At 39.8% G+C, this 24,727-nt stretch overlaps 1 protein-coding gene and 1 long non-coding RNA gene across 9 annotated transcripts in view; both read left to right on the plus strand.

Moving 5' to 3' along the window:
- Nucleotides 1–24,727, plus strand: part of LOC144685157 (uncharacterized) — a 129,128-nt gene that overhangs the window by 65,139 nt on the left and 39,262 nt on the right. The gene's annotated exons all lie outside the window — the stretch shown is intronic.
- il6st (interleukin 6 cytokine family signal transduce) overlaps nt 1–24,727 on the plus strand; it is an 85,835-nt gene that overhangs the window by 24,598 nt on the left and 36,510 nt on the right. For 2 of the 8 annotated variants that reach the window (XM_078549621.1, XM_078549619.1), the window contains exons 2-5: nt 18,446–18,532; nt 20,704–21,009; nt 22,541–22,658; nt 24,392–24,564. In XM_078549621.1, the coding sequence (XP_078405747.1) occupies nt 18,460–18,532; nt 20,704–21,009; nt 22,541–22,658; nt 24,392–24,564 (670 nt within the window). In that variant the 5' untranslated portion in view covers nt 18,446–18,459. Of the gene's footprint in view, nt 1–3,716; nt 3,901–10,818; nt 10,915–18,445; nt 18,533–20,700; nt 21,010–22,540; nt 22,659–24,391; nt 24,565–24,727 lie in introns of those variants that run through there. The other 6 variants (XM_078549608.1, XM_078549603.1, XM_078549589.1 and 3 more) reach the window with 5 other exon arrangements.

Consider the following 24,727-nt stretch of genomic DNA (forward strand, 5'->3'; position numbering starts at 1 on the left):
ATTAGTCCATCACACCCCTGACCTGTGCCTTGTAGATGGTGACAAGGCTTTGGAGAGTCAGCAGGTGAGTTACTCCCTGCTGAATTCCCGGCCTCTGACCTGCCAATATTTGTATAGCAGGGCCAGCTACATTTACAGTCCAATGGTAATGCCTGGATTTTGATGGCAGGGATTCAGTGAGGTGGTGCTGTTGAATGTCAAAGGAAGATGTTTAGATTCTCTTGTTGAAGATGATTAATGCCTGGCACTTGTGTGGTACGTATACTACTTGCCACATAACAGCCCAAGCTGAAACTGACAATGTGCGTACATGTTCTTTCTGTCTGCAAAGAACAGGGCCCTGTGTATTAATATATGTAGCTTTGCAGACGGAAAGAACATATACACACATTGCGTCTGTTTCAGCTAAACAAAATAAGTGACAGCCATTCGCTGGCTCATTCCTCAGGGCAATGTCTTGACTAATCAGGTTCAAGCTGCCTGGTTTAAATTTCAAACAGTGCTTGGCAGTTAACTGTCAGTTACAATCACTGGTACATTCACCATGGCAACGCCTCTACCAATCATAGACCATCAGCATTGTCTGCACATACAGTATAAAATTGTTGTTTTCCCATTATGTTAGTATTTTTGGGATGTGCCCTGATGAGTGCAAGATGAAAAGCTTTCTATTTTTCAGCATTACTCAAGTTCTGTACTACCAAATGACTGTGTATATACAGTTAACATGTTGTTTAATTGTCCAATAATATTCATGGCTGGGTATGGCAGAACTGCAGAGCTTTGATCTGTTTCATTGGTTGGGAGATCACCTAGCTCTTTCTATAGCATTCTACTTCTGCTGGTTAGCAGTTATGTAGCCTTGTGTTGTAGTTTCACAAAGTTGGCACCTCATTTTAGAAATGCCTGATGCTGTTTTTGGCGTGGCCTACTTCATTGAGCCAGGGCTGGTCCCTCGGCTTCATGATAATGGAAAAGTGAGGGATATGCCAGGCCATTAGGTTACAGGTTATGATGGAAAACTTTTCTGCGGCTGATGGCCCACAACACTTCATGACTCCAATTTGGAGCTGCTAGACCTGTTCTGAATCTATCTTATTTAGCACAGTGATAATGCCACACAACACGATGGAGGGTCCCCTTTTTGTGAAGAAGGAATTTTATCTCCACAAGGACATTGCTATGGTCACTCCCACTAATACTGTCATGGACAGATGAATCTGCGGCAGGTAGATTGGTGAGGTCAAGGAGAAATTTCTTCACCCAGAGTGGTTAGAATATGGAACTCACTATCACAGTGAGTATTTGAGACAAATATTATGGATGCATACAAGAGGAAGGTAAATAAGCTTATAAAGGAGAAGGGAATATAATATGCTGGTGGAATTGATTAAGAAGGGTGGGAAGGCACACGAGTGGAGCATAAAATCTCGCAAGGACTGCATTGAAAAGTTTGTTCCAGTGCTGTATATCCCACATAATTCTGTAGTGAATGGAAGTAATCTAATAGTTATTTTCAACTAGGAATTAATTTTTTTTAGTGTTGCCAAGTTATATAGCTGGCTGTTGTTACATTTATTGAAACTTAGGATTGTAACTACCATTATCTGCAGATCTGAAGGTTTGTGATGTGTAATTTTAAAATTAACTGACACTGGCGAACGAACATGATGAATTGCAACAATACGTTATTGTCACATTTACGTGTAATTTTGCTGTGACGTAATCAAATTCTTTGTCAAACAAAATGTTCACTATTTTCATATCTGTTTGAGGTGAAATCGCCTTATATAGTAATTTTGAGAGGGTGTGATTATGGAATCACCTTTTTATTGATTACATCTTTGTGAAGCATCTCAAGACTTTCTGTACCTTTTAGAAGTTTTGAATAATGCATGTTGTTTGTCTTTGTAGAGGAGACCCACTTTTCTGTACATGTTCAAGTATGGGAAGGTTTTGATATTTGGAGATAAAGACATACAATAAGTAGAGCAATTAGCTAACTGGGAGCAATGGGAAAGGGCATTACTTTGTTTTAAAATCAGTATTAGTTTATACTCACTAACAAGATGAAATATACAAAGTTACTGGAGCAGTATCAGCAATTGCTGCGAAAACTTTCCTAAACTAAGCAGTCCTATTTTGCCTGAGGAAGTGTGGCAATATAAGGCGGTTTTGGCAACTATCTTAATTAAGAGGTGAGGGTGAGAAAGGACACAAAAATCTTTTTAATGTACTGTAAATTTGGAGTATGCCATATATTCACAGAATCTTGTGACTAGACTTTGAGACACAGTTTGTGGCCAAGAGCTTCTGTTCTCTGGAGGATCGTACCCTGGAGGCACCCCAGAAGGTGTGCTGGGGAACCTCTGGAAGCCCCCAAGCAAGGACTGTACGGGAATTTTCCGGGAAATTTAAACTACCAGTGGGCAATTGCCATGTGCCAGGAACCATCCGAAACTCCGATTTTTAAATCAAAGACTTCTGATGGTTCCAACTCTCATAGCAGAATAGTTACCTAGGAAAAGTTAGAAGGATTAAAATCACTTCTAACTCCTGGGTAACTATGGTACTGGACCCCCCCCGACCATCTGACCCACCAACTACCCACGACCCCTCCCCCGAACTAACCCCCTATGACTTGTCTCTTGCTCACCCTCACCAGGCCCGAGTCGGAAGTCCAGATGAGAACTGTGCAGCTCCATTCCAGTGTAAGTAAAAAGGAGCGGAGCGGTAATCCAACAATCTTTGCCACTCCATGGAAATTCTGGACCAGTGTGAATTGTACTGTGGGGATTTTACCAGTGAGCATAATAATCATGGATACAAACCTTTACACCAGAGTCCTCAATGTGCTTGATTCTTATGGTATTTATGAACTGTGTTTAATAACTGTGTAGTACTAACTAACTTCACTGTGTGTGGCACTAAAGTAAAGAGAAGAGTCCCAGCAAGAACCTTTATATCTTTCTCTCTCCTTGCCAGCCACTGAGTAAATAATTGAATAAAAGACATTGTCAAGCAGATGCTGCTTGATGCAATTTCAAGAGCTCAATGTTCTGTGCAGCTTGGAATCTATAGCTGTTGGGAATGCTTTTTTTTCACTGCAGTATACTCTTAAATCAATATTTCTTATTGTTCAATTTTTACATGAAATTTTGTCTTTCCTGCTATTTTATGTTGACTCATTATTAGATAATTCAATCTCTTAGTACAGAAAACAACTTTGCATTACATATCAGGAGTACACTGTAGCCTGTTTCACTGGACTGTAGTCTTTCTCCTATTGCTATACGTTGGCTTCCAATACAATAACTGATCACAAAAATCACTTACTTCCATAACATCATTGGTCTCCCCCTCTGTCTCAATCAGACTGCAGCTGAAACTCCAATTCATGCCTTTTGTTACCTCCAGACCTGTTTGTTCCAATGCAATCTTGGCCAGTATCCCAACCTTAGTGCTCTGTAAACCATCCCTATCACTAACCTCCTCCAGTACTACAACTCCCAGTAGAACTCTCCATTTCTCCAATTATGGTCTTTTGTGCATTGTTCCACTGATGGCTGCGTTTTCAGATACCTAAAACCTACTCAGTGGCGTTTATTTTTTAATTCACATATTTTTTAATAAAATACGACAGCTGAGGTTATTCCCCTACAGCCATAGATAAACCTGTAAGCCAATGCTCAAATGAGAGGGCGGTCCTGGCATGACAAGCAGCTGGAAGCTACTTCCGTTGCAAAACTCTGTGGCTTTAGCTAGTTGAACTCCACGCTACTAATGTGTGAGGATCTCTGCTGTCAATGTGTGCTGAAGCTTTCAGGAGTTGGCCATTTGGGATGTAATCATACATGATGAGTGTGCGCAATACATATTGGGTGAAGAGGCATCACAGAGGTAGGTATAGATTTCTCAGTAGCTGGTGTTGGAGGCTCTTTAGTGATGAGTCTCTGTGCAAAAAACATTCTGCTGATCAAAAATAAAGTTTAAAAAGTATAGGTGAGAAATCGATCCTTTGAGCTTTGGTAAAATATATGCAATCTGTCCTTCTATTTATAAAGAAGTGATAATGTGTTATTGCGGGGCAACTGATTATAGTATACAGCAGGGGGCATATCCTTCTGCATTTTCTGTAAAGCTAACGGACAGCATTCTGTTTAAAATTGTACGAGCAGTTCAATGATAGCTAATAATGTGGAAAACCTACTTGTTTTTTAATATCGGAGTATGCAGTGAAATGATAAGGTGCCAGTTTGCCAGTGATCGATTTGTGTTTTGAATTTTTTGTGCATCCTTAAAAACTGCACTGCTGAGCAGTCCACATGAAAAAAAGATATTGTGTAACTATGCAATACCACAAGTAGGAAAGCATGTGACTCAATGATTGCTGTATAAATTCAGGCTATTATTGTATCTTTGAGATATTTTACTCAAATTACGTAAACCTGTTTGTACTTCTTGATTCCAAGTAAAAAGTCATTATAAAATTGAATTTTGCAATCTACAGATGTTGATAACGGTAGGTTTGATACACATTACTTAAACTTTAAAACTATGAGAAATATCTTTCCATTGTAATGTATTCCTATGATTGAGATATTTTATAAGCAGTTTGCGATTTCAGTTAGCTGTTTTCGGTATGTCCAAACATTTGACTCATTTAGTGCAACAGCTTATTAATAAAACAGGTAGATATACAGTACAATGCTTTTGTAAAGAAATCAACATGGTAGTGGTGACTAATTTATGTTAATAGCATTTGGATTAGTCAAATTTTGCTGTGGTATGGAAATTGCCACAGATCGCTACTGCTATAATTTTCAAACTTTTTGTGTAATTTGATGACAACCAATTATTTCTCTAATTATTCGATGCCTATTTTAAAATTAAGTCATGCATTATTAACACTTTCTTGGTTTTTGTGAGATTAATCACCCCTTTAAGTGTGCATAAGCATTTCTCTCTATTGGAGCTGCCCTGATAGCACATCTTGGCATGTGACAGCAACAACTTGCGTTTAAACAGCATCTTCAAGGTGGTAAAACATCCCAGGGCAAAAGTAGCATCCCTTTGTGATCTGGACTGGACAATCTAAAAACAGACCTAGTTAAGATTACATGAGACAAAATTTAGTTTGCATCATAATTTATTCCAAAGGTAAATTATAGCTAACGCGCAGAGTATAAAAATAGATTGCAATGTGAATGGAGTGCATCTCAAACAGAGTGGGAAGTTGATAATTTGATGAGAGTGCAAAATCGAAGTGGAGTGAGAAGGCAGTTCTCCTTTTTACTTTTAACACTTGTAATGATTTATTGTTATGATTTATCCTGGACCAGACTCCCACATTTTTGGTACAATCCAGTTAGGGACCTGTAACTTTTTAAAGTAGTCAAAGTTTGACATCCCAGGTGATTTCTAAGAGAATAAAGCCACAAGATTCCATGCTTTTTGAACAAACAAAATAAACTTTACCATACAAAGTCAGAACAGTAAAACAATTTACAATATCTGTCTGACACTCTAACATTCAAAATCAACATTAGGTACACGTGAATTAACAGGTCAAACACACCATAATGCACAATAAATGGCAGACGCAACCAAGGCAAATCCTATGAATTTCTCAGCAACCCACTCAGACGTCAGTTAACACTGTGAGTCAACCAATCTCGTTAAAACTCTGCCTCCCTGATGAGGGACTTCCAGTCTTTACCTTCAAAGATCCAGCCTCTGAATTCCCTCCAAAAATCGCTCTGACTCGGACTGCCTCAATAACTGCTCACATCCCAGGGTTTCAATCTCGTCTCCTGAGAGTGCGTTCCCCGGATTCCCGAGTCTGTACTCCAGCACCGGCTCACCATCAAAACTCCAGCTCTTCAGTCACCCCGAGCAAAGCACCACTGCTCCAAAGGGTTACGGCTGCCAAATGGAGATGACTCCAAACTGAGCCATCAACCTTCCACTGCCTTTTAAGCTCTCCAGGACTTCTCCTGAGCCCTCACTACCTGGAGTCTGCCAACTTAGCTCCTCCAAACTATCAGCAGCACTTTAATTGCATGGAGCTTCTTCTCTTGCTTCTCTCTCTCTCTCTGGTTAAAACTGACTAACCCTTGAACTGATCTGAATGACCTATCAAAACACCCCAAGAGAGCCTTGTCCTTGTTACATATGACCCAGTCCAGTAACAAGTATGGGAACATCCTGTGCCTTGAATGTTACAATCGCCATAGGTGCTAACTTACAAAACATACGGGGACAAAAAAAGATTCGTGCCAGTTTATATAAATTTGAGGCAAAAATTATTTAAAACTAGGGATCCATGACTAATACTGTATTCAAGGAAGGGATTATGTGAGAGGATTGTGGTTAATCAAACAGAAACAACTAGGCAATAAAGCAGGGTAGTAATTTGAGTAATGATAACCGGAGTGTGACAGGAAAGGACAGATCGTATAAACTTGCACCAGCTGATTAAGGCCAGAGATTGCAAAAATGATAAAAATACGTAGTTAAAGGCTTTGTACCTGAATGCACAGTATTCATAGCAAAATGGATGAATTTTTAGCACAGATAGAAATAAATATTTACGACCTTACAGCCATTGCAGCGACATGGTTGCTAGGAGACCAAGGCTGGGACTTGAACGTTGAACGGTATTTGACAGGCAGGCAGGAAGCTAGGAAATCAAGGATGTCATTGAGAGTACAATAGTGAGAGATGAACTTGGCTCAAAACAGCAGATGGAGAATTGGTTTGGGTAGAGATAATTAAGAAAAGTTAAAGGATAATTGTGCAAGTAGTTTATAGGCCCCCACACAATAGTTATGCCGTAGGACAGATATACTGGAAGAAATAACTGGGGCACGTAAGAAAGATACAGCAATAATCATGGGTGACTTTAATCTACATGTGGATTGGGCGAATCAGATTGGCAAAGGTAGTTTAGAAAATGAATTCATAGTGTATTCGGGACACTTTTTCTTAGAGCAGTTGGTTCTAGAGCCAACAAGCTATTCTAGATCTAGTAATGTGCAATGAGACAGGATTAATCGCTAACCTCGTGGTAAAGGAGCCTCTAGGTGACAACAATCATAACATTGCATGTGAAATTCTATTTGAATGGGAGAAGTGTGGTCTGAGACTACTGTTTTCAACCTAAACAGAAGTAACTATATGAGTATGAAGGCAGAGCTGGCTAAAGTGAACTGGGAAACTAGGTTAAAAGGTATGCCTGTAGAGATGCAGTGGCAGACTTTTAAGGAGATATTTAATAACTCTCAGCAAAGATTTATCCCAGTGAGAAAGAAAGACTTTTTGAGAAGATAGCATAATCTGTGGCTAAATAAGGAAGTTAAGGATTGTATCAAATTGAAAGTATCGCTACAAATCAGCAAAGATTAGTGGTAGGTCAGATCGTTGGGACAGATTTTAAGCAGAAGCAAAGAATGACTTAAAAAAGAGGGGGAAAGTAAAGTGAGAGAAACCTTACTAGTAATATAAAAACAGTTAGTAATGTTTTCTACAAGTATTTAACTGAGAGAAGAGTGAGTCTAGGAAATTGATGATGGAAAACAAGGAAATGGCATAGGTGTTGAATGGGCACTTTATGTCTCACTGTAGAAAGCTTAGAAAGCTTCCCAAAGACACTTGAAAATCCAGAGGTGAAAGCGGGGGAAGATTTTAAAAGGATCATCATCACCAGGGAAAAGGTGCTGGGAAAACTATTAGGCCTAAAGGTGGACTAGTCCCCAGGACTAGATGGCCTGCATCCTAGGGTCTTAAAATAAGTGGCTGCAGAGATAGTAGAGGAATTGCTTATGATATTTGAATTCTTTCAATTCTGGAAGGTTCCCAGTGATTTGGAAAATAGCAAACATAACACCTTTATTCAAGAAAGACTGAAGGCAGAAAGCAGGAAACTTTTTTTTTAATTCATCCACAGGGTGTGGGCTTCGTTGGCTGGGCCAGCATTTATTGCCCATCCTAGTTGCCCTTGCGAAGGTGGTGATGAGCTGCCTTCTTGAACCGCTGCAGTCCATATGATGTATGTACACCCACAGTGCTGTTAGGAAGGGAGTTCCAGGATTTTGACCCAGCGACAGTGAAAGAATGGTGATATAGGCCAGTTAGCCTAACATCTGATTGCTAGAATCCACAATTAAGGAGGTTATAGCAAGATACTTAGAAAATCGTAAAGGGATCAGGCATAGACAACATGGTTTTGTGAAAGGGAATTGTGTTTAACTAATATATTGGAGTTATTTGAGTAAGTAACAAGCAAGGTGGATAAAGGGGAACCTGTAGGTGTGGTGTAGGTGAATTTCAAAATGGCATTTGATAAGGTGTCACGTCAAAGATTATTTCATAAGATAAGAGCACATGTGATAGGGGGTAGCATATTAGCATGGACAAAGGATTGGTTAGCTAACAGGGATCAGAGAGTAAGGATAAATGGGTCTTTTTCAGGTTGGCAAGCTGTAAATAGTGGGGTGCCACGGGGATCTGTGATGGGACCTCAACTATTTACAATCTACATCTATGACCTGGATGAAGGGATCAAATGTTTCGGTAGTTAAATTTGCTGATGACACCAAGATGGGTAGGAAAGTTCCAGAGCAGATAGAGTGTCTGCAAAGAGATCGAGATACGTTAAGTGAGTGGGGGGAAAAAACTAGGCAGATGGAATATAATGCTGGAAAATGTGAACTTGTCCACGTTGACAGGAAGAATAGAAAAAGAGTTTTCTATTTAAATGAAGAGAGATTGCAGAACTCAGTGGTACAGAAGGGTCTGAATGTCCTGGTATATGACCCTAAAAAGTGCGTATGCAGGTACAGCAAGTGATTAGGAAGGCAAATGGCACATTGTTATTTATAGTAAGGGGAATGAAATATAAAAGAGGAGTTTTACTGCAGCTGCACAGGGCTTTTGTGAGACTACATCTGGAGCAGTGTGTGCAGTTTTGGTCTCCTTATTTGAAAAAGGATATTAGAAGTTCAGAGAAGGTTCACACAACTCATTCCTGGGATGAGAGGCCTATCTTTTGAAGAAAGGTTGGAGCCTGTACCCATTGGAATTTAGAAGAATGAGAGGTGACCTTATTAAAACATATAAGATCCTGAATGGATACTGAGAGCACATTTCCTTTGTGGTGGAGATGAGAATTAGTGGGCACAGTTTAAGAATGAGTTCTCCCTTTCAAGACAGAGGTGAGGAGTAATTTTTTCTGAGGGTTGTTATAATGTGGAATTCTCATGCCCAAAAAGCAATGGAGGCTGGGTCATTGAATTTATTCAAGGTTGAATTAGAAAGATTTTTGATAGACAAAGGAGTTGAGCGTTATGGGGGGCAGACAGGAAAATGTTGAAACCATAACTAGATAGACCTGATCTTATCAAATGGCTGAGCAGGCTCGAAGGGCTGAATGGCTTACTCCTGTTCCCAAGTAAATTAAGTTATACAAAATACATTACATCTAAAAACTAGATTTAAAATATATTTCCCATTGTGGAAATTAAAATAAAATTTAAATTCTTGAGCATACCTACATTTCTGTGCATGAAATTATTTTTTTGTATAACAAAACATGCGAATGGCCTTCTGACGTTAAATTAATGCCTGCCCTTATTCCACGACTACAAATGGGTCCGGGGAATTCCAGCAGTTGTAATGTAATTTAAATGTAATATATTTTATGCCATAACAGTTACCGGTCTACCTCTATTTTGTGGACCAGGAGAAGGCATACGACTGTGTTCCTCGGGATATTTTGTGGGAGGTGCTGCTGGAATATGAGGTGCCGGTGCATCTTCTGTGTGCTATCAGGTCCCTCTATTCATGGAGCTAGAGTTGTGTCTGCATTCTCGCCGTTAAGTTGAGCGGCAAGCGCTCCACTGGTCCATGGTGGTGAAGCAGGAGCTGAGTTTTAGGACGAAGCTCTCGGTTTACCGGTCGATCTATGTCCCCACCCTCACCAATGGTTGCAAACTGTGGATAATGACCAAAAGATTGCGGGTACAAGCAGCAGAAATGAGGTTTCTCCGCATTGTTACTGGGCACACTGTCTGGGAGAGCCTCGGAGTAAAGTCACTGCTCCTCCGGATTGAGGGCATCAGTTGAGGTGGTTTGGGCATCTGATGAGGATACCCCCGGTAGGCTCCTACTGGATCTGTGCCGGGCACAGCCCACTGCGTGGAGACCTCGAGGCTGCCCCAGAACACGCTGGGGGGATTACATCTCTCAGGTGGCCTGGGAACGGCTGGGAATCCCCCAGGAGGAGCTGGAATCTGTGGCTGAGGAAAGGGAAGTCTGATCAGCTGTGCTCAGCTTACTGCCATCGCGACCCTCACCAGGAGAAGCGGTGTGAAGATGGATGGATGGATAGTTAACTTTAAAAATCTAAAACTAAAGCAAGTGAACTAATTACTTAAAACTTGAATCAAATTTATAAAACAAGGTTAAGTAAAGATGCAGCACAGGAGGTGTGCCACAACTGCAGCCTATGTGGGAGTTTGTGGAGAACAACATGATTCCAGACATACACATCTGCAATAAGTCTACAACCCGTGGATCTTCGACTCAGTGTTGTTGAACTGGGGTCTGACCGATAAGCATCAGCAAAGGGAGAATTGCCTGGATGTTTTAACCCCGGAGACAGTCACACCCTTGAGTTTGGTAGTTTAGATTTGGTTAGTGATCAGGGACAGGAGCGACTGTAGCTCAGTCAGATAAAGGGACTGCTGATGCAATGGTGGAGGAGCATCAGCCTTTGTCATTGTCCCAACAGGTACAAGGTACTTCTACCCAGTGTGGATGAGAACAAAGACTACAGGAAGAATGGGCAAATTTACCAAGGCACTGTAGCGCAGGAGGCCTTCAATACAGGGAGCATAAAGGAACACAGCAGTGGTAGGGGTATTCTAATTGAGGAGGGGTAGCTACTGTTCTCCACAGCCAGGACCAGGAATCTCAAAGGCTGTATTGCCTGCTGGCACCAGAATTAAGGATATCCCTTTATGGCTGGAGAAGAACTTGGAGAAGGTTGGGGAAGACCCAATTGTTGCGTCCCACGTAGAAACCAAAGGTCAAGCTAGGAATGAAGTTCTGCTGAGAGAGTTTGAGAAGCTGTAATAAAAATTAAAAAGCATATCCTCAAAGGTAATAATCTCTGAATTATGACCTGAGCCAAACACTAATTGGGTTAGGGATTAAACTGCTTAGAGGTTGAAATGCGTGACTGAAAAAGTGGTATCAGGGTAAGATGTTTCAATGCATGGGCACCGGCACCAATACTGGGAAAACCAGGAGCTGTCTTCTGGGAAAGATGGATTTGGACTAATGTACTGGCAACTCAAATAACCAGGGCAGTAGCTAGGTCTTTAAACTAATGTGGGGAAAGTAAGGGTAAATTTATAAGCCTGAAGAGAAAAGTAGAGGCTATACAGCAGAATTCCAATTTGGATAAAATCAAGCAGACCGTTTTCGAGAGGGCAGAGAGAGCATTAACAACATGGAAAAGTAATAAAAAGTTAAAATTAAAGATGATATCTCTGAATGCATAAAATTCAACAAGATAGAAGCATTTATTGGCTTTAATAGAGACAAATGCATTTGATCTGATAGCTATTGCTGAGATGTGGTTGCAGGTTGCACACCAAATTTGGAAACTAAACATTCCATGGCAATTAACTTTTAGAAAAGATAGCAAAATGGAAAAGGATGCGGGGTAGCTCTGATAAAGGATGAGATAAAGGCAAGGGGAAAAGGATCATAACCCAGAAAATCAAAATGTGGGATCAGTATGAGTGGAGATATGAAATAACAAAGGGCAGAACGCATCAGTGAGAGTAATCATAGGTGTTGGACTGAGCATAAATCAGAAAATTAGAGGAGCATGTAGCAAGGCTAATGCAATTATTGTGGTCGACTTTAATCTCATAGATTGGGCAGATAAAATAGGCAAAAGTAGTATGGAGGGCGAGTTCATGGAATGCATTGAACAGGTTTTTTTAGAACAGTATGTCAAGGAGCCAATGAAGGAATAGGCTATTTTAGACCTAGTATTGTCTAGTAGACAGGGTTAATCTTGCAGTAAAGGCTCCTCTGGGGCAGAATGGCCAAATTTCATTTGTTTGAGAGTGATGTGGTTAAGCTTGCAACAAAAGTCTTAACTGTAACAAATTGCATAGTGTTAGAGGGGCAAATTGACTGAGGCAGATTGAGAAATTAGATTAAAAGCCAAAACAGTAGATAATCAATGGCAAACATTTTAAGAAATTCAAAGTTCTTAACAAATGTGCATTCCCTTAAGGAATAAAATCTCCACTGAAAAAGTAGTGCAGCCATTGCTAATGAGAAATTGAGGATCGTATTAGATTTAAAGAAGTGGTTTACATGGTTGCCAAAAATTAAGCCTGAAGAGTAGGAGGATTTTAAAAATCAGCAAAAGATGAGCAAGCAATTGATGAAGGAAAAAATAGGAAATGAAATTAAATAAAGAAGAAATTATAGAAACAAATTGTAACAACTTTTGCAATTATGTGAAAAAAGGAAGAGATTGGCAATGTAACATCAGTCCCTTAGAGACAGACATAAGAGAAATGGGGAATAAGGAAATAGTAGAAGTATTAAACAAACCTTGTGCTGTCTTCACAGTAAAAGACACAAAGAACATACAGGCAATTGTCGGGAACCAAGGATTTAATAAGAATGAAGCGCTTAATGTAATTAATATTAGTAAAGAGAAAGCACTGGAGAAGTTAACAGGACTGCGGGGCTGCATTAGACTTGATATTCTAGAATCCCCAATAACCTGCAATGGTCCCTGTGAACTGGAAGATAGCAAATAGCACACCACTATTCAAGAAAGGAGGGTGAGAGAAATTGGGAACTATAGGCCAGTTAGCCTGGCATAGGAAAAATGCTAGAATATTAAGGATGTGCTGACAGGGCACTTGGAGAATCACATTATGACAGAGTCAGCATGGTTTTATGAAAGAGCAGTCATGTTTATTAGAGCTTTGTGAGGGTGTAACTAGTAGGGTAGATGAGTGGGAACCAGAGGATGGTAATGTATTTGGATTTTCAGAAGGCATTCAATAAAGTGCCTGAGGATTGGTTGATGGACAGAAAACCAAGAGTAGGATTGAGGTGTCATTATTGAGATGACAGTGTATATATAACTAGTACACTGCTGCAAGGATCAATGCTTAGGCCTCAGCTATTCACAATCCATCAATGACTTAGATGAGGAGACCAAGTGTAATATATCCAGGTTTGCTGACAATACAAAACTAGGTGGGAAAGTAAGCTGTGAGGAGGATGCTAAGAGTCTGCAAAGGATTATAGTGATTGGGGAAGATGGTGGCAGACAGAGTATAATGAGAGGAGGTGTGAAATTATTCAGCTTGGGTTGGACGAATGGAAAAGCAGAATGTTTTTTCAAAGGTGAGAAACTGTTAAATAGTGATATTCAGAACGATTTGTCCATGAGCTACAGAAGATTAACATGCAGGCACAGCAAGCATCTGGGAAAGCAAATGGTAGTTGGACTTTATTCAAGGGGGTTGGACTATAAGAGCAAGGAAGTCTTGCTGTAATTATTTGGCGCTTTGGTGAGATTACATCTGGAATACTGTGTATTTTTTTTATCTCCTTAAGTAAGGAAGGATATACTTTTTCTAGAGGGAGTGCAATTAAAATTACATTATTGGGTTGACCCCTGGTACCAGAGCTCTGTCTTCTGTGGAGAAATTGAGTAGAGTGGGCCTATACTCTCTGGAATTTAGAAGAATGAGAAGTGTTCACATTGAAATATATAAAATTCTTAGAGGGCTTTTAAGGATAGATACTGAGGCTGTTTTTCCCTGGCTGAAGGGCCTAGAGTTACAGGCCATAACCTCAGAATAAGGGTCAATCATTTGAGACTGAGTTGAGAAATTTCTTCACTCCTACACTGGAGGAATTTGGATGCTTGGCCATCAAGCATATTCAGTATTGCGATCAAAAGATTTTTGGATACTAAAGGAATCTAGGGCAATGGCATAGAGTGGGAAAGTGAGTTGATTTAGATGTTCAGCCATAGTCTTATGGCCATATGGCCTACTCCTGCTTCTATTGTTCTTATACAGCGTAGTAGATACATTCTGTCATTTTAGTTCAGCTAATGAAGCTATGCTTCATAGGCACAAGGGTGTTTGCCTCCAGGAATGAGCCAGCCAGTCCTGCTATTCAGTATTACCCTTCCATTTCTTTAGAGGTGCATGATGTGTTTCCCTTCATCAGAACATCCAATATGAGGAATGGGGCATATAATCAGCCATGACTCCATGGTAGTCTTTTCACCTCATGAGTCAGAATTTGTAGATTCAAGTTGCACTCCAACAACCAGAGTACAACATCTAATTTGACACTTAAGTGCAGTAGTGCAGGAGTGCCCAATTGTCTGAGATGCCACATTTTGGTTGAGCCTGTCTTCTCTCTCCAATGGACATAAAAGTTCCTCTGACACTATTTTGCCAACAAACGGGGGAGTTTTTAATTCATTCATGGGATGTGGGGGCTACTGGCTAAGCCAGCATTTATTGCCCATCCCCATTAGCTCTTGAGAAGGTGGTGGTGAGCTGCCTTCTCGAACCACTGCAGTCAATGTGGTGTAGGTACACCCACAATGCTGTTAGGGAGGGAGTTCCAGGATTTGACCCAGCGACAGTGAAGGAACAGCGATATATTTCCAAGTCAGGATGGTGAGTGGCTTGGAGGAGAACTTCCAGGTGGTCTTGTTCCCATGTGTCTGCTACTCTTGTCCTTCTCGATGGTAGTGGTTGAGAGCTTGGAAGGTGATGCCTAAGGAGGCTTGGTGAGTTCCTGCAGTGCATCTTGTAGCTGCACACACTGCTGCTACTGTGCGTTGGCGGTGAAGGGAGTGAATGTTTGTGGAAGGGGTGGCAATCAAGTGAGCTGATTTGTCCTGGCTGGTGTCAAGCTTCTTGTGTTGTTGGAACTGCACTCATCCAGGCAAGTGGAGAGTATTCCATCACGCTCCTGACCTTGTGCCTTGTGGATGGTGGACAGGCTTTGGGGAGTCAGGAGGTGAGTTACTTGCCACAGGATTCCTAGCCTCTGACCTGCTCTTGTAGCCACAGTATTTATAAATCTAGTCCAGTTCAGTTTCTGGTCAATGGTAACCCCCTAGGATGTTGATAGTGGGGGATTTAGCGATGGTAATGCCATTGAATGTTAAGGGGCGATGGTTAGATTCCGTCTTGTTGGAATTGGTCATTGCCTGGCACTTGTGTAGCACGGATGTTACTTGTCAATTGTCAGCCCAAGCCTGAATATTGTCCAGGTCTTGCTGCATTTGAACATGGACTGCTTCAGTTCTCCCTGGTGTGCTGGCCATTATTTTTTGCTCCACAGGAATAAAAAGAAAAAGCACTGTTTGAGATTTTGTAGTTCTGTTTGGGTGAATAGAACAACTAAGCAAAGTTTTCTCAATGTCCTGACCAACACCTACCCTCAACCACCACTAGAAACAAATTAACTAGCCACCCATTGTATGTATTACTGGTGGGGCACTGCTGTACACAAAATTGGCAGACCCATAAGTTTTGTAAAAGTGTAGGTCAAAAAGAAATACTTGATTTTTTTTGGCTCCTTATGGCTCGTATATCAGTACTTCAGAGCAATGGATTTTTTTGCACTGCAGTTAATGATTACATAATTAATCTGTGAAGTCACATCTTTTAAGATGCCTGTAGGTTTCCTTTACAGGAACTGAAACTGTTGTGTTGTGAAAAGATAGTTGCATTAGATTGTATTAGTTGAATGGTTACTTGTTGAGTTGTCAGATTGTAGTTTGGGAGTGCAGTTTAAAAAAGAAAAATTCTTAACTTGCTTAACTCAACTTAGTGTCACCTATTTTTTATTTTGACAATTTTATTTTCATCCTAATAATTTTGTTCGGGGGCAAATGCATTAAAAATTTCCAGAATTGTTCAAATGCAGGTATTTCACAAATACATGAAAGTTAAAGATGTGAAGCTGTTCACTTTGGCAGGAGGAATTTAAAAAGCAGAGTATTACTTAAACAGAGAATGGCTGCAGAATTCTGACATGCAGAGGGATCAAGGTGTTCTTGTGCATGAGTCACAAAAATTTAGTATGCAGGTACAGCAAGTAATTAAGAAGGCAAATGGAATGCTACCCTTTATCATGAGAGGAATTGAACAGAAAAATAAGGATGTTATGCTTCAGTTATACAGGGCATTGGTGAGACCACATCTTGAATATTGTGCAGTTTTGGTCTCCTTATTTAAGGAAGGATGTAAATGCGTTGGAGGCGGTTCAGAGGAGGTTTACTAGATTGATACCTGGAATGAGCGGGTTGTCTTGTGAGGAAAGGTTAGACGGACTGGGCTTGTTTGCACTGGAGTTTAGAAGAATGAGGGGTAATTTGATTGAAGTATGGAAGATCCTGAACAATATTGACAAGGTGGATGTGGAAAGGATGTTTCCTCTTGTGGGTGAGCCCAGAACTAAGGGGCACTGTTTTAAAATTAGGGGTTGGCCTTTTAGGACAGAGATGAGGAGATATTCTTTCTGAGGCAACTTTGGAACTCTGCTTCCGAAAGCAGGGTCATAGAATATTTTTAAGGCAGAAGTAGATAGATTCTTGCTAAGCAAGGGAATTAAAGGTTGTCGAGGGTAGATGGGAATGTGGAATTCAAAACACAAGCGGATCAGCCATGATCTTATTGAATGGCAGAGCAGGCTCGAGGGGCCGAATGGCCTATTTCTCCTATTTCATATGTTTGTATGTATGTCCTGCTCCTAATTCATATGTTTGATTCTTTTTCCCTCTGGTCAAAACAAATCTCTGGAATCCATAGAAGGCTGCAGGACGTGTTTTCTTTGACTAAAGACCACCTCCCTTCCACATTTGGCTGTGGTAGCTCAAGAAGTCAAGCAGCCTTTTCTCTCTAACCATCAGAACTACTGTCTATATATGATCACTGAATTGTAGGAAAGCCTGTAACCTGACCTCAAAATGGCTCCCTCTCCCATCTTCCCCATGGCAATGTGCAACATATTAACCTTGTATCTGGATTGAAATGCTGTTGTCTTTCCTTGATCCCAACTCCCCTTTATCTTAGAAGTAAATGGGCTGTTTCTTTCTGGCATTTTGGGAGACTCGGACTACTTATTTTAAACTCAGACTGCTGCCATTGTCTCCAAGCATGAACACCTTGCAACTTTTTCTCAGTACAGCAATCTAAGCCTTCTTTTGATCTCTAACAATCAAACCACCCAGACTTGCTGTCAGACAGACTGTGGAACAGGTCGCAGGATCCTCTTCATTTACCCTAAATTTAAAGCTACAGCCCCAAGATACAATTTTGAGGTTTGTAAGATTATTGTATCAAAGACCAAAGGTAATGGGGCAAGTAAAGAAACAAAAGATATCTCTAAAGGGGATATGAATGCCAGTACAATTGCTGTCCAAACAAAGTAAGTGAAGTTAGAAAGAAACAAGAGAGTAAACCAAATAAACAAAGAAATCTAAAATTGTTGAAATGAATGTTGAGTACAGAAGGCTGTAAAGTACCTCGAGTTTGCCTTAAGATTCACTGGAACAATGTAGCAGGCCAAGGACAGAAAGATCAGAGTGGTAGCTAGGTGGAGAATTAAAATGACAGACGACAGCAAGCTCTGGGTCATGCTTGCAGACTCAGCAGCAGTGACTCGATTTTAAAATTACCATTTTAGTGTTTAAATCCCTCTATACCTTTGCCTCTTCATGTCTCTACACTTCTCCAGGCCTATAACCCTCCCTGAGATAGCTACACTCCTCTAACTCTGGCCGCTCTTGAGCATCCCCAATTGTATTGGTCCACCATTGGTAGCTATGCCTTCAGAGTGCAAATTTAATGTAGTACGTTATATTTCTCTCATGCAAAGTTGACCAGTAACTCATATAGATATCATCTGCAGTTAGCCATTTTGAGGTTCTCCTATTTGTGATCCAGCAGTCTAAACTGGGTTAATGCTTTCTTGCTATTTATTAAATAGTTACTAACACAGTTAACAACAGACTGATTCTTGCCCAGATGAATAAAAGAAAATTCTCCCTTTTTAGTAGATTACTCCTTGATGTCATATGATTCCCCAGCAAAAGGTACGGATAGATAAAATGCTCCAAAGTCTTTGAAGCTGCCCTGGAGCAAGCCAATAGGAGATAACACTTTTGAATTAGTGGTAGGGTTAGCAAGGTGTTGAAATTCTAGGCTGCACATTGGAACACCACCTAGCGCAATTCTGTGTTGCTATTTAAACTTTGCTCTAGCTAAATTTTATACAGGATCAAAACTTAATGTTCTGGTAATTTGGTTAATTTCAAAATTGACAATCTGCTTTAAAAAAAAATGTTTTTATTTTTCAGCGGCTGCCAGAATCATGTTTCTGCAATGGGGCTGGTTGACATTGATAGTACATCTATACATACAAATCAGTGTATGTCTAAGGACGGGTAAGTAAAGAATTATGTGCTACATCTCGAGCTTATCTTCATTTTTGAAATTCACTTCAGACAATAAATTGTAATGATTTGTTTGCACTAAGCTGGGGAAAATCTAAAGCAGTGACTTTCAGAAATCGTGATATTGAATTAGTTTTGTACATGCATATGCTACTATGCACACACAATAGTCTATGATACTAACTTAGTATAATGACTTCATGTCATAAATATTGCAGGGAATGGCATAATTGCTTCTTGGAGTGCGTTGCAACCAATGTACACTAAGTGTTCAAGTAATACCTTTTCTCATTCCTGATTTTTCTCATGTTTTTATTGTCTAGGAAGTCAGACTTTTTGGTATTTTACACATTGGATTTAAGTACATTGCAATAATTATCTAAACAGAATTAGCTCTCAATGACAGTGCTAGAAATGCAGGTTTGTGAATCAGGAAGGGAGAGAGAAATGTAGAAAGGAGGCCCCAAATGTCCTTAGTACCCTGTCCCAATTCAGCTCTGTCCTGACTATAGAATTTCAAGTACTTGAGATGATATGGTCATAAGACAAATATGCCATAGCATACAGGGCTACAGGCAAAGTGCTGGAAAATAGGATTATAATAGGTACTTGATGGCTGACACGGACACAATGGGCCAAAAGGCCTGTTTCTGTGCTGTATAATACTGACTCAATAATGATTAATATTGAATGTGATTCTGCAATTGGAGAGCATTTGCTGAACAATCCTGAGTGTGATAAGGATTACACTAAATCAATTTAAAATTATCATTTGGGCTCAATATGACTCATTACCCTTGCATAAAGCTGCATATACTCATATACACAGACCTGTCCTCTGCAAGTATTGAGCCTTTGTTGAATTAAACAAAAGCGTGGGTGACAGTAGCCCCCTGGTACATTCTCCAAGGCAATGTCACAACCAAACACAATCAACTTGTCAACCAATCAACACCCCTTTTCTCATGCAGTATAAGTTGCTCCCTTTGAAATTTGACATTTTTGTGTCTGTCCTGATGAGTGCAAGCCTAAAAACATCAACGGTGTGTCTCTATTTTTCAGAAAGACAGTTTTAATGGGGCGTGTGGGGAGAATTTTTACAGGCGGGAGAGACGGGTTTGTGTGTGCAGGGAGTTAAATCCTCTAAAAGTGACGTCAGGTTGGGATCCCAACATCATCCCATCCACTTCTGGGTTTTACCTCAGCAAGGAACCCCCTTGCAGTTGTCAATTATGCTATTTAAATACTCTAATAAGTAATTAAGTATTGTTTTAATGAAGTATTCTGACTTTAACAGTCAGAGGACCCATTCCCCAAACTGTCAGCAACTCACCAGGGTTAACTTGATGAGTGCACAGCGGGTAGTGCTTCTTTAGTGAAACTGACAAGTTGGGAATACTTTGTTCATTGAAACTAAATAGCTGCAGCCATAGCCAGATGAGAGCTTGGTTCTCTTATGACTCCTTCTCGGAGAGTGCTTTCAGTGCTTAACAGCCAATTGTCAACTTCTTTGAAGGCACTTTACACGTCTTCAGCTGCACTTATCTGCTGCCAGGCTTCATCATGGCACAGGAGCTGCTTATTGCAGCTCTTGAAAAGCACTAATGGTAGCAGCAGCTGCAGACATAGTTTTCCTGTCAGATGGAATTGAGAACTTCCACATACCTTCTAAAAGTTTCACCAAAATACCTTGCCCAATGTCCTTATTTAATGAAGTAGATATTAAAGAGAATCATTGAATTCAAAAGCTTGCATTTCTTTTTCTGATCAGTCTTCATAAGCTTGATACCAAGCTGGAGCCAAATTGAAAATGATTAATTCAGATGATTTACTTCATCAGAAGATATGATTTTGATTTTCCACAATAAGCAATAAGATGTGCTGACTCTGTCTCTTGTACTAGATTTACCTTCTTGAGATACAACCTAATCAATTATGAAAAAGATTATTTAAAAGATTGAAAATCAGTGAAAAGGTCTTGCTCTGATGTCTTCACTTTTCAGATTATTCCCCTTTACCTTTCATGTACACTTTATTTCATGTCTTTTTAAAAAAAATCAGCTTGGACCAATCTACTACAAGTGTATAAATACTGTTAAGAGATTTATTTTGTGACTTTTAGATGTAGTTGCTAAAATAATTTAATTTCTTTCCTCTAGTAGATAGCTTAATTGAGAGACATGCCTACATCATACCGGAGTCACCAGTAATAGCATTTGGCTCGCAACTGGAAGCATCCTGCATCCTTAATGATTCCTTCGTAAAAAAAAGTAAAGTAGATGCAAACCAGGTATTCTGGAAGTTAAAGGAAAACAAAATACCAGAAAAATACTACCGCACAGTCAATAGTACAGTGTCGAATATAAAGCTGACCATTTCCAGTGTTGGGAGTGCACTTCTGACCTGCAATGTACAACTCAATGAGGATCAAGTATCAACTGTCTTCGGAATACAAATTAGAACAGGATGTAAGTTTTTTTTTCCCAGGGGCAAGAGGGATAAAAAGGGAATCTTCTCCATCAAACCATCTAGCCTTCTAATTTTTAGATATGATAAATAATATCCCAGAAGTAGGCATTATGTAAACTGAGACATTCCAGAAGTTAAGTTGACTAGAATAAAAAGTTTGTGAGGATGGAGACAGGATTAAATAGACAATGTCAAAGTCTTGTGTATACAATAAAGTTTAGTTATTACAGTTTTATTATATATTTTGAGCATTCAGTAATTATCCAGATACTATAGGAAAGGCTTAGCTTATCTGTATAAGGACAATTAGTGTGGCTGCACTCCATTTTTGGTGGTGGGCTGGAATCTGTGATTTTTGTTTTCTCTCTTCCCCTTCCCCACTTTGAGCTTCCACAAAGCATGTCCTGGGATTCCAAACACCAACAGCCGTATGGGTGTCCACAGAAAGACCTACCCCATTTATTTGGCAATAATGCCACAGAGTCATAGTATTTGCCAACCAATCAAGCTAAAGCGTGAAGGAAACCAATTCATTTGCACTATTTCCAGTGTTTGAAGTTGAAATTGTAGTAGTTTACGGAAATTTTCTGAAGGGATCACTAAGAACCCATGCACTTGAAAGTAAGCAGCTTGGCCTACTCCATTACTTCAAATTCAGAGAGCTGAGGAGAGAAGAGGATTTTATGGGTTTCCTCCTTTTCCCAACCCTTTAAAAACACACAGATTTTGGTGTATCTGGAACTTACAAATTTCTTAAAATGGCAAATTCAGTGATTGTGCTTCATATTATCCAAGTGCTGTCAGAGATGGTTCATAGCAAGAAATTGCTGAGGTTTTGTCGAGCAAGGAAAGTATTTTATATTTCTGCTTTATGTTCACAAAGCACCATCCACGGTTGCCATCTCCGTTCTTACAGCTTTTGATAAATCTGTTCCCTGTTTAGAAAAGTGACTCAGCAGAGTAACTTAAACAAGTGCAACAGTCACAGTCCAGTAGGCTCATTCCAAAAATAAATATTGTTTCTATCCTGAATAAACAGTTAGTATCAGTTGGCTGTTTAACTATTTGCTAGCTCGTAATATGACAGTGCTCTGTTTTCAAGCGTGGCTGGGGTGGTGAGTTGCAGCAGCGAAATCAGTATTTATAATAAGATACCTTTCCTGGCCTTACTAAACTTTTTATAAATGAGGTCAAAGTTCATCTTAAAGATTCAAGTGAGAAATGAGTAGCCAATAAAAAGGGATTGTGAATGTATTTGATTGTTTTGCACATTTTTCTAACTTTTAAAAACTATTTTGATTTAAATTTTACACAATGAAATGAACAGATGTCTTCAAACAACAGACATGATCTGTGTTCAACCTCTCAAGCCTCAACAGCTCTGCCTACCTAATTGTTATGTTTGGGATTTTATTTTCTACTCATTGATTATTTTCTTGCTTAAATTTTGTTAGCGTAGAGCTTTAGAAACAGAGACTTCTTTTGTTATGAATTATGATGGAATGCATTTTTGTGGATTTTTTCCTTTAGTGCCGCCAGAGAAGCCAAAAAACTTGTCGTGTATTACATATCATGAAAGAAATATGACTTGCTCCTGGAATCCGGGAAATAATACGTGCTTGCCAACTAGCTACCAGTTTAAATTGTCGTAAGTATGCAGTTGCTTTGTCAACAAGTGGTTTTACAGGTCATCCTCCTGAAAGTTAATGGCTGATTTTTATTCTTTTAAGTGTTCAGTTTTTAACCATGAAGAGAAATCAATTAAAATGTATTTCCTATGTGTTTGGGAATTGCCTCAATTTTCATCCATTTGGAATTTAGCTTAGCTGACCAGTATTTGCATCATAGAGCGCAATGAAAATATTACCATAACCATAAGACTGTAAGACATAGGAGCAAAAGTAAGCCATTCGGCCCATCAAGTCTGCTCTGTCATTCAATGAGATCATGGCTAATCTGATAATCCTCAATTCCACTTTCCTGCCTTTTCCCCATAATCCTTGATTCTCTCACTGATTAAAAATCTGTGTCTCTCTGCCTTGAATATACTTAACGACCCAGCTTCGACAGCTCTCTGTAAAGAATTCCGCAGATTAACTACCCTCCGAGGGAAGAAATTCCTCCTCGTTTCCGTTTTAATTGGGCAACCCCTTACTGTGAGATTATGCCCTCTAGTACTAGACTCTCCCACAAGGGGAAACAACCTCTCAACATCTACCCTGTCAAGCCCCTTAATCTTATATGTTTCAATAAGGTCACCTCTCATTCTTCTAAACTCCAATGAGTACACTGACATCCAACTGGAATCGATGATCTTTTAGCTTTTAATTGCAAAAATCACTGCTGCCCTTTAAATCTTCATATGTACTCCAACAAAAAAGGAGGAACATGGTTCCCTAACCACTGACGCCATCCCTCTTCCTAGCAACTATCTGAGGCTGAATCAGACTGTTCGCAACTTTGGTGTCATATTTAACCCCAAGGTGAGCTTCCAACCACATATCCACACCATTGCCTACTTTGACCTCCATAACATTGCCCAACTGTGCTCGGCTCAGCTCATCTGCTGCTGGAACCTCATCTGTACTTTTGTTATCCCGATGCTCAACTATTCCCATGATCTCCTGGCTTGCCTTCCATCTTCCACTCTCCATAAACGTGACCTAATCTAAAACTTTGCCCGTATCCTAACTCACAACAGGTGCTGTTCATCAATCAACCCCATTCTTGCTGACCTACACTGGCTCCTGGACTGGCAATGCCTCAATTTTAAAACTTTCATCCTTGTTATAAAGTTATTTCATGACTTTGCCCCTCACTATCTCTATAACCGTCTCCAGTCTTACAGATCTTCAAGACCTCCTCTAATTCTGGGCTGTTGCACATCCTGTTTTAATTGCTCCACAGTTAACGGCTGCTCTTTCAGCTGTTTAGGTCCTGAACTCTAGAATTCCCTCCTTAACCGACACTCTCCCCTCTTTTAAGACCCTCCTTAAAACCTAGCTGTTTGAGCAAGGTTTTGACATCTGTCCTAATATCTTATATGGATTGGTTCAGATAATGCTGGTGAATGTTCCTGTGTTGTGCCTTGGGCCAGTTAACTACATTAAAGATACTATTTATATGCAAGTTGTTGTTCTTGTTAAAGGGAAGCATTTAAAAGAATGAAATATGAACAATATCCTTTGCCCCATCAAAAATATCAATGTAGTCAGTGATATTCCTGCAGGTAGGTTCGAATCATGTATGTTTGGGGGGCACATTGTTCAAACAGCATTGTATGAGTTGAATAAATAGACACTTGCAGTAGGCCTAATTGATCTTACTATATTTTTTATATAAAATATTAAGTGTTGAAACATCCTAATTTTTGCTTTTCAGAATTGCACCTGACAAGTTGAAGTCATATCAGCTGCCAAATAACATGAACAACTCGTACACCATTTTCTACCCAAATATTTCTTATTTTGTTCGCAATGAAATCTGGGTGGAGGTACTTAATGACTTGGGCAGTGCAAAATCTGATCCACTATATCTGGATCCAGTTGATGTTAGTAAGTATGCATCAATGTATTATGGGAAAAACCTTATGAGCAATAGAGATTAACCCATGCACAATATTTCCAGTGTTGAAACTAAAGTCACTCCTTGGCTATCATTTGTCAAAAAGTAGATTATTATCCATAAATGTTTCCAAACAGGTTTAGACAGGTCCCT

The sequence above is a fragment of the Cetorhinus maximus genome, chromosome 1, assembly GCF_964194155.1.
Source record: "Cetorhinus maximus chromosome 1, sCetMax3.hap1.1, whole genome shotgun sequence".
NCBI lineage: Eukaryota > Metazoa > Chordata > Chondrichthyes > Lamniformes > Cetorhinidae > Cetorhinus > Cetorhinus maximus.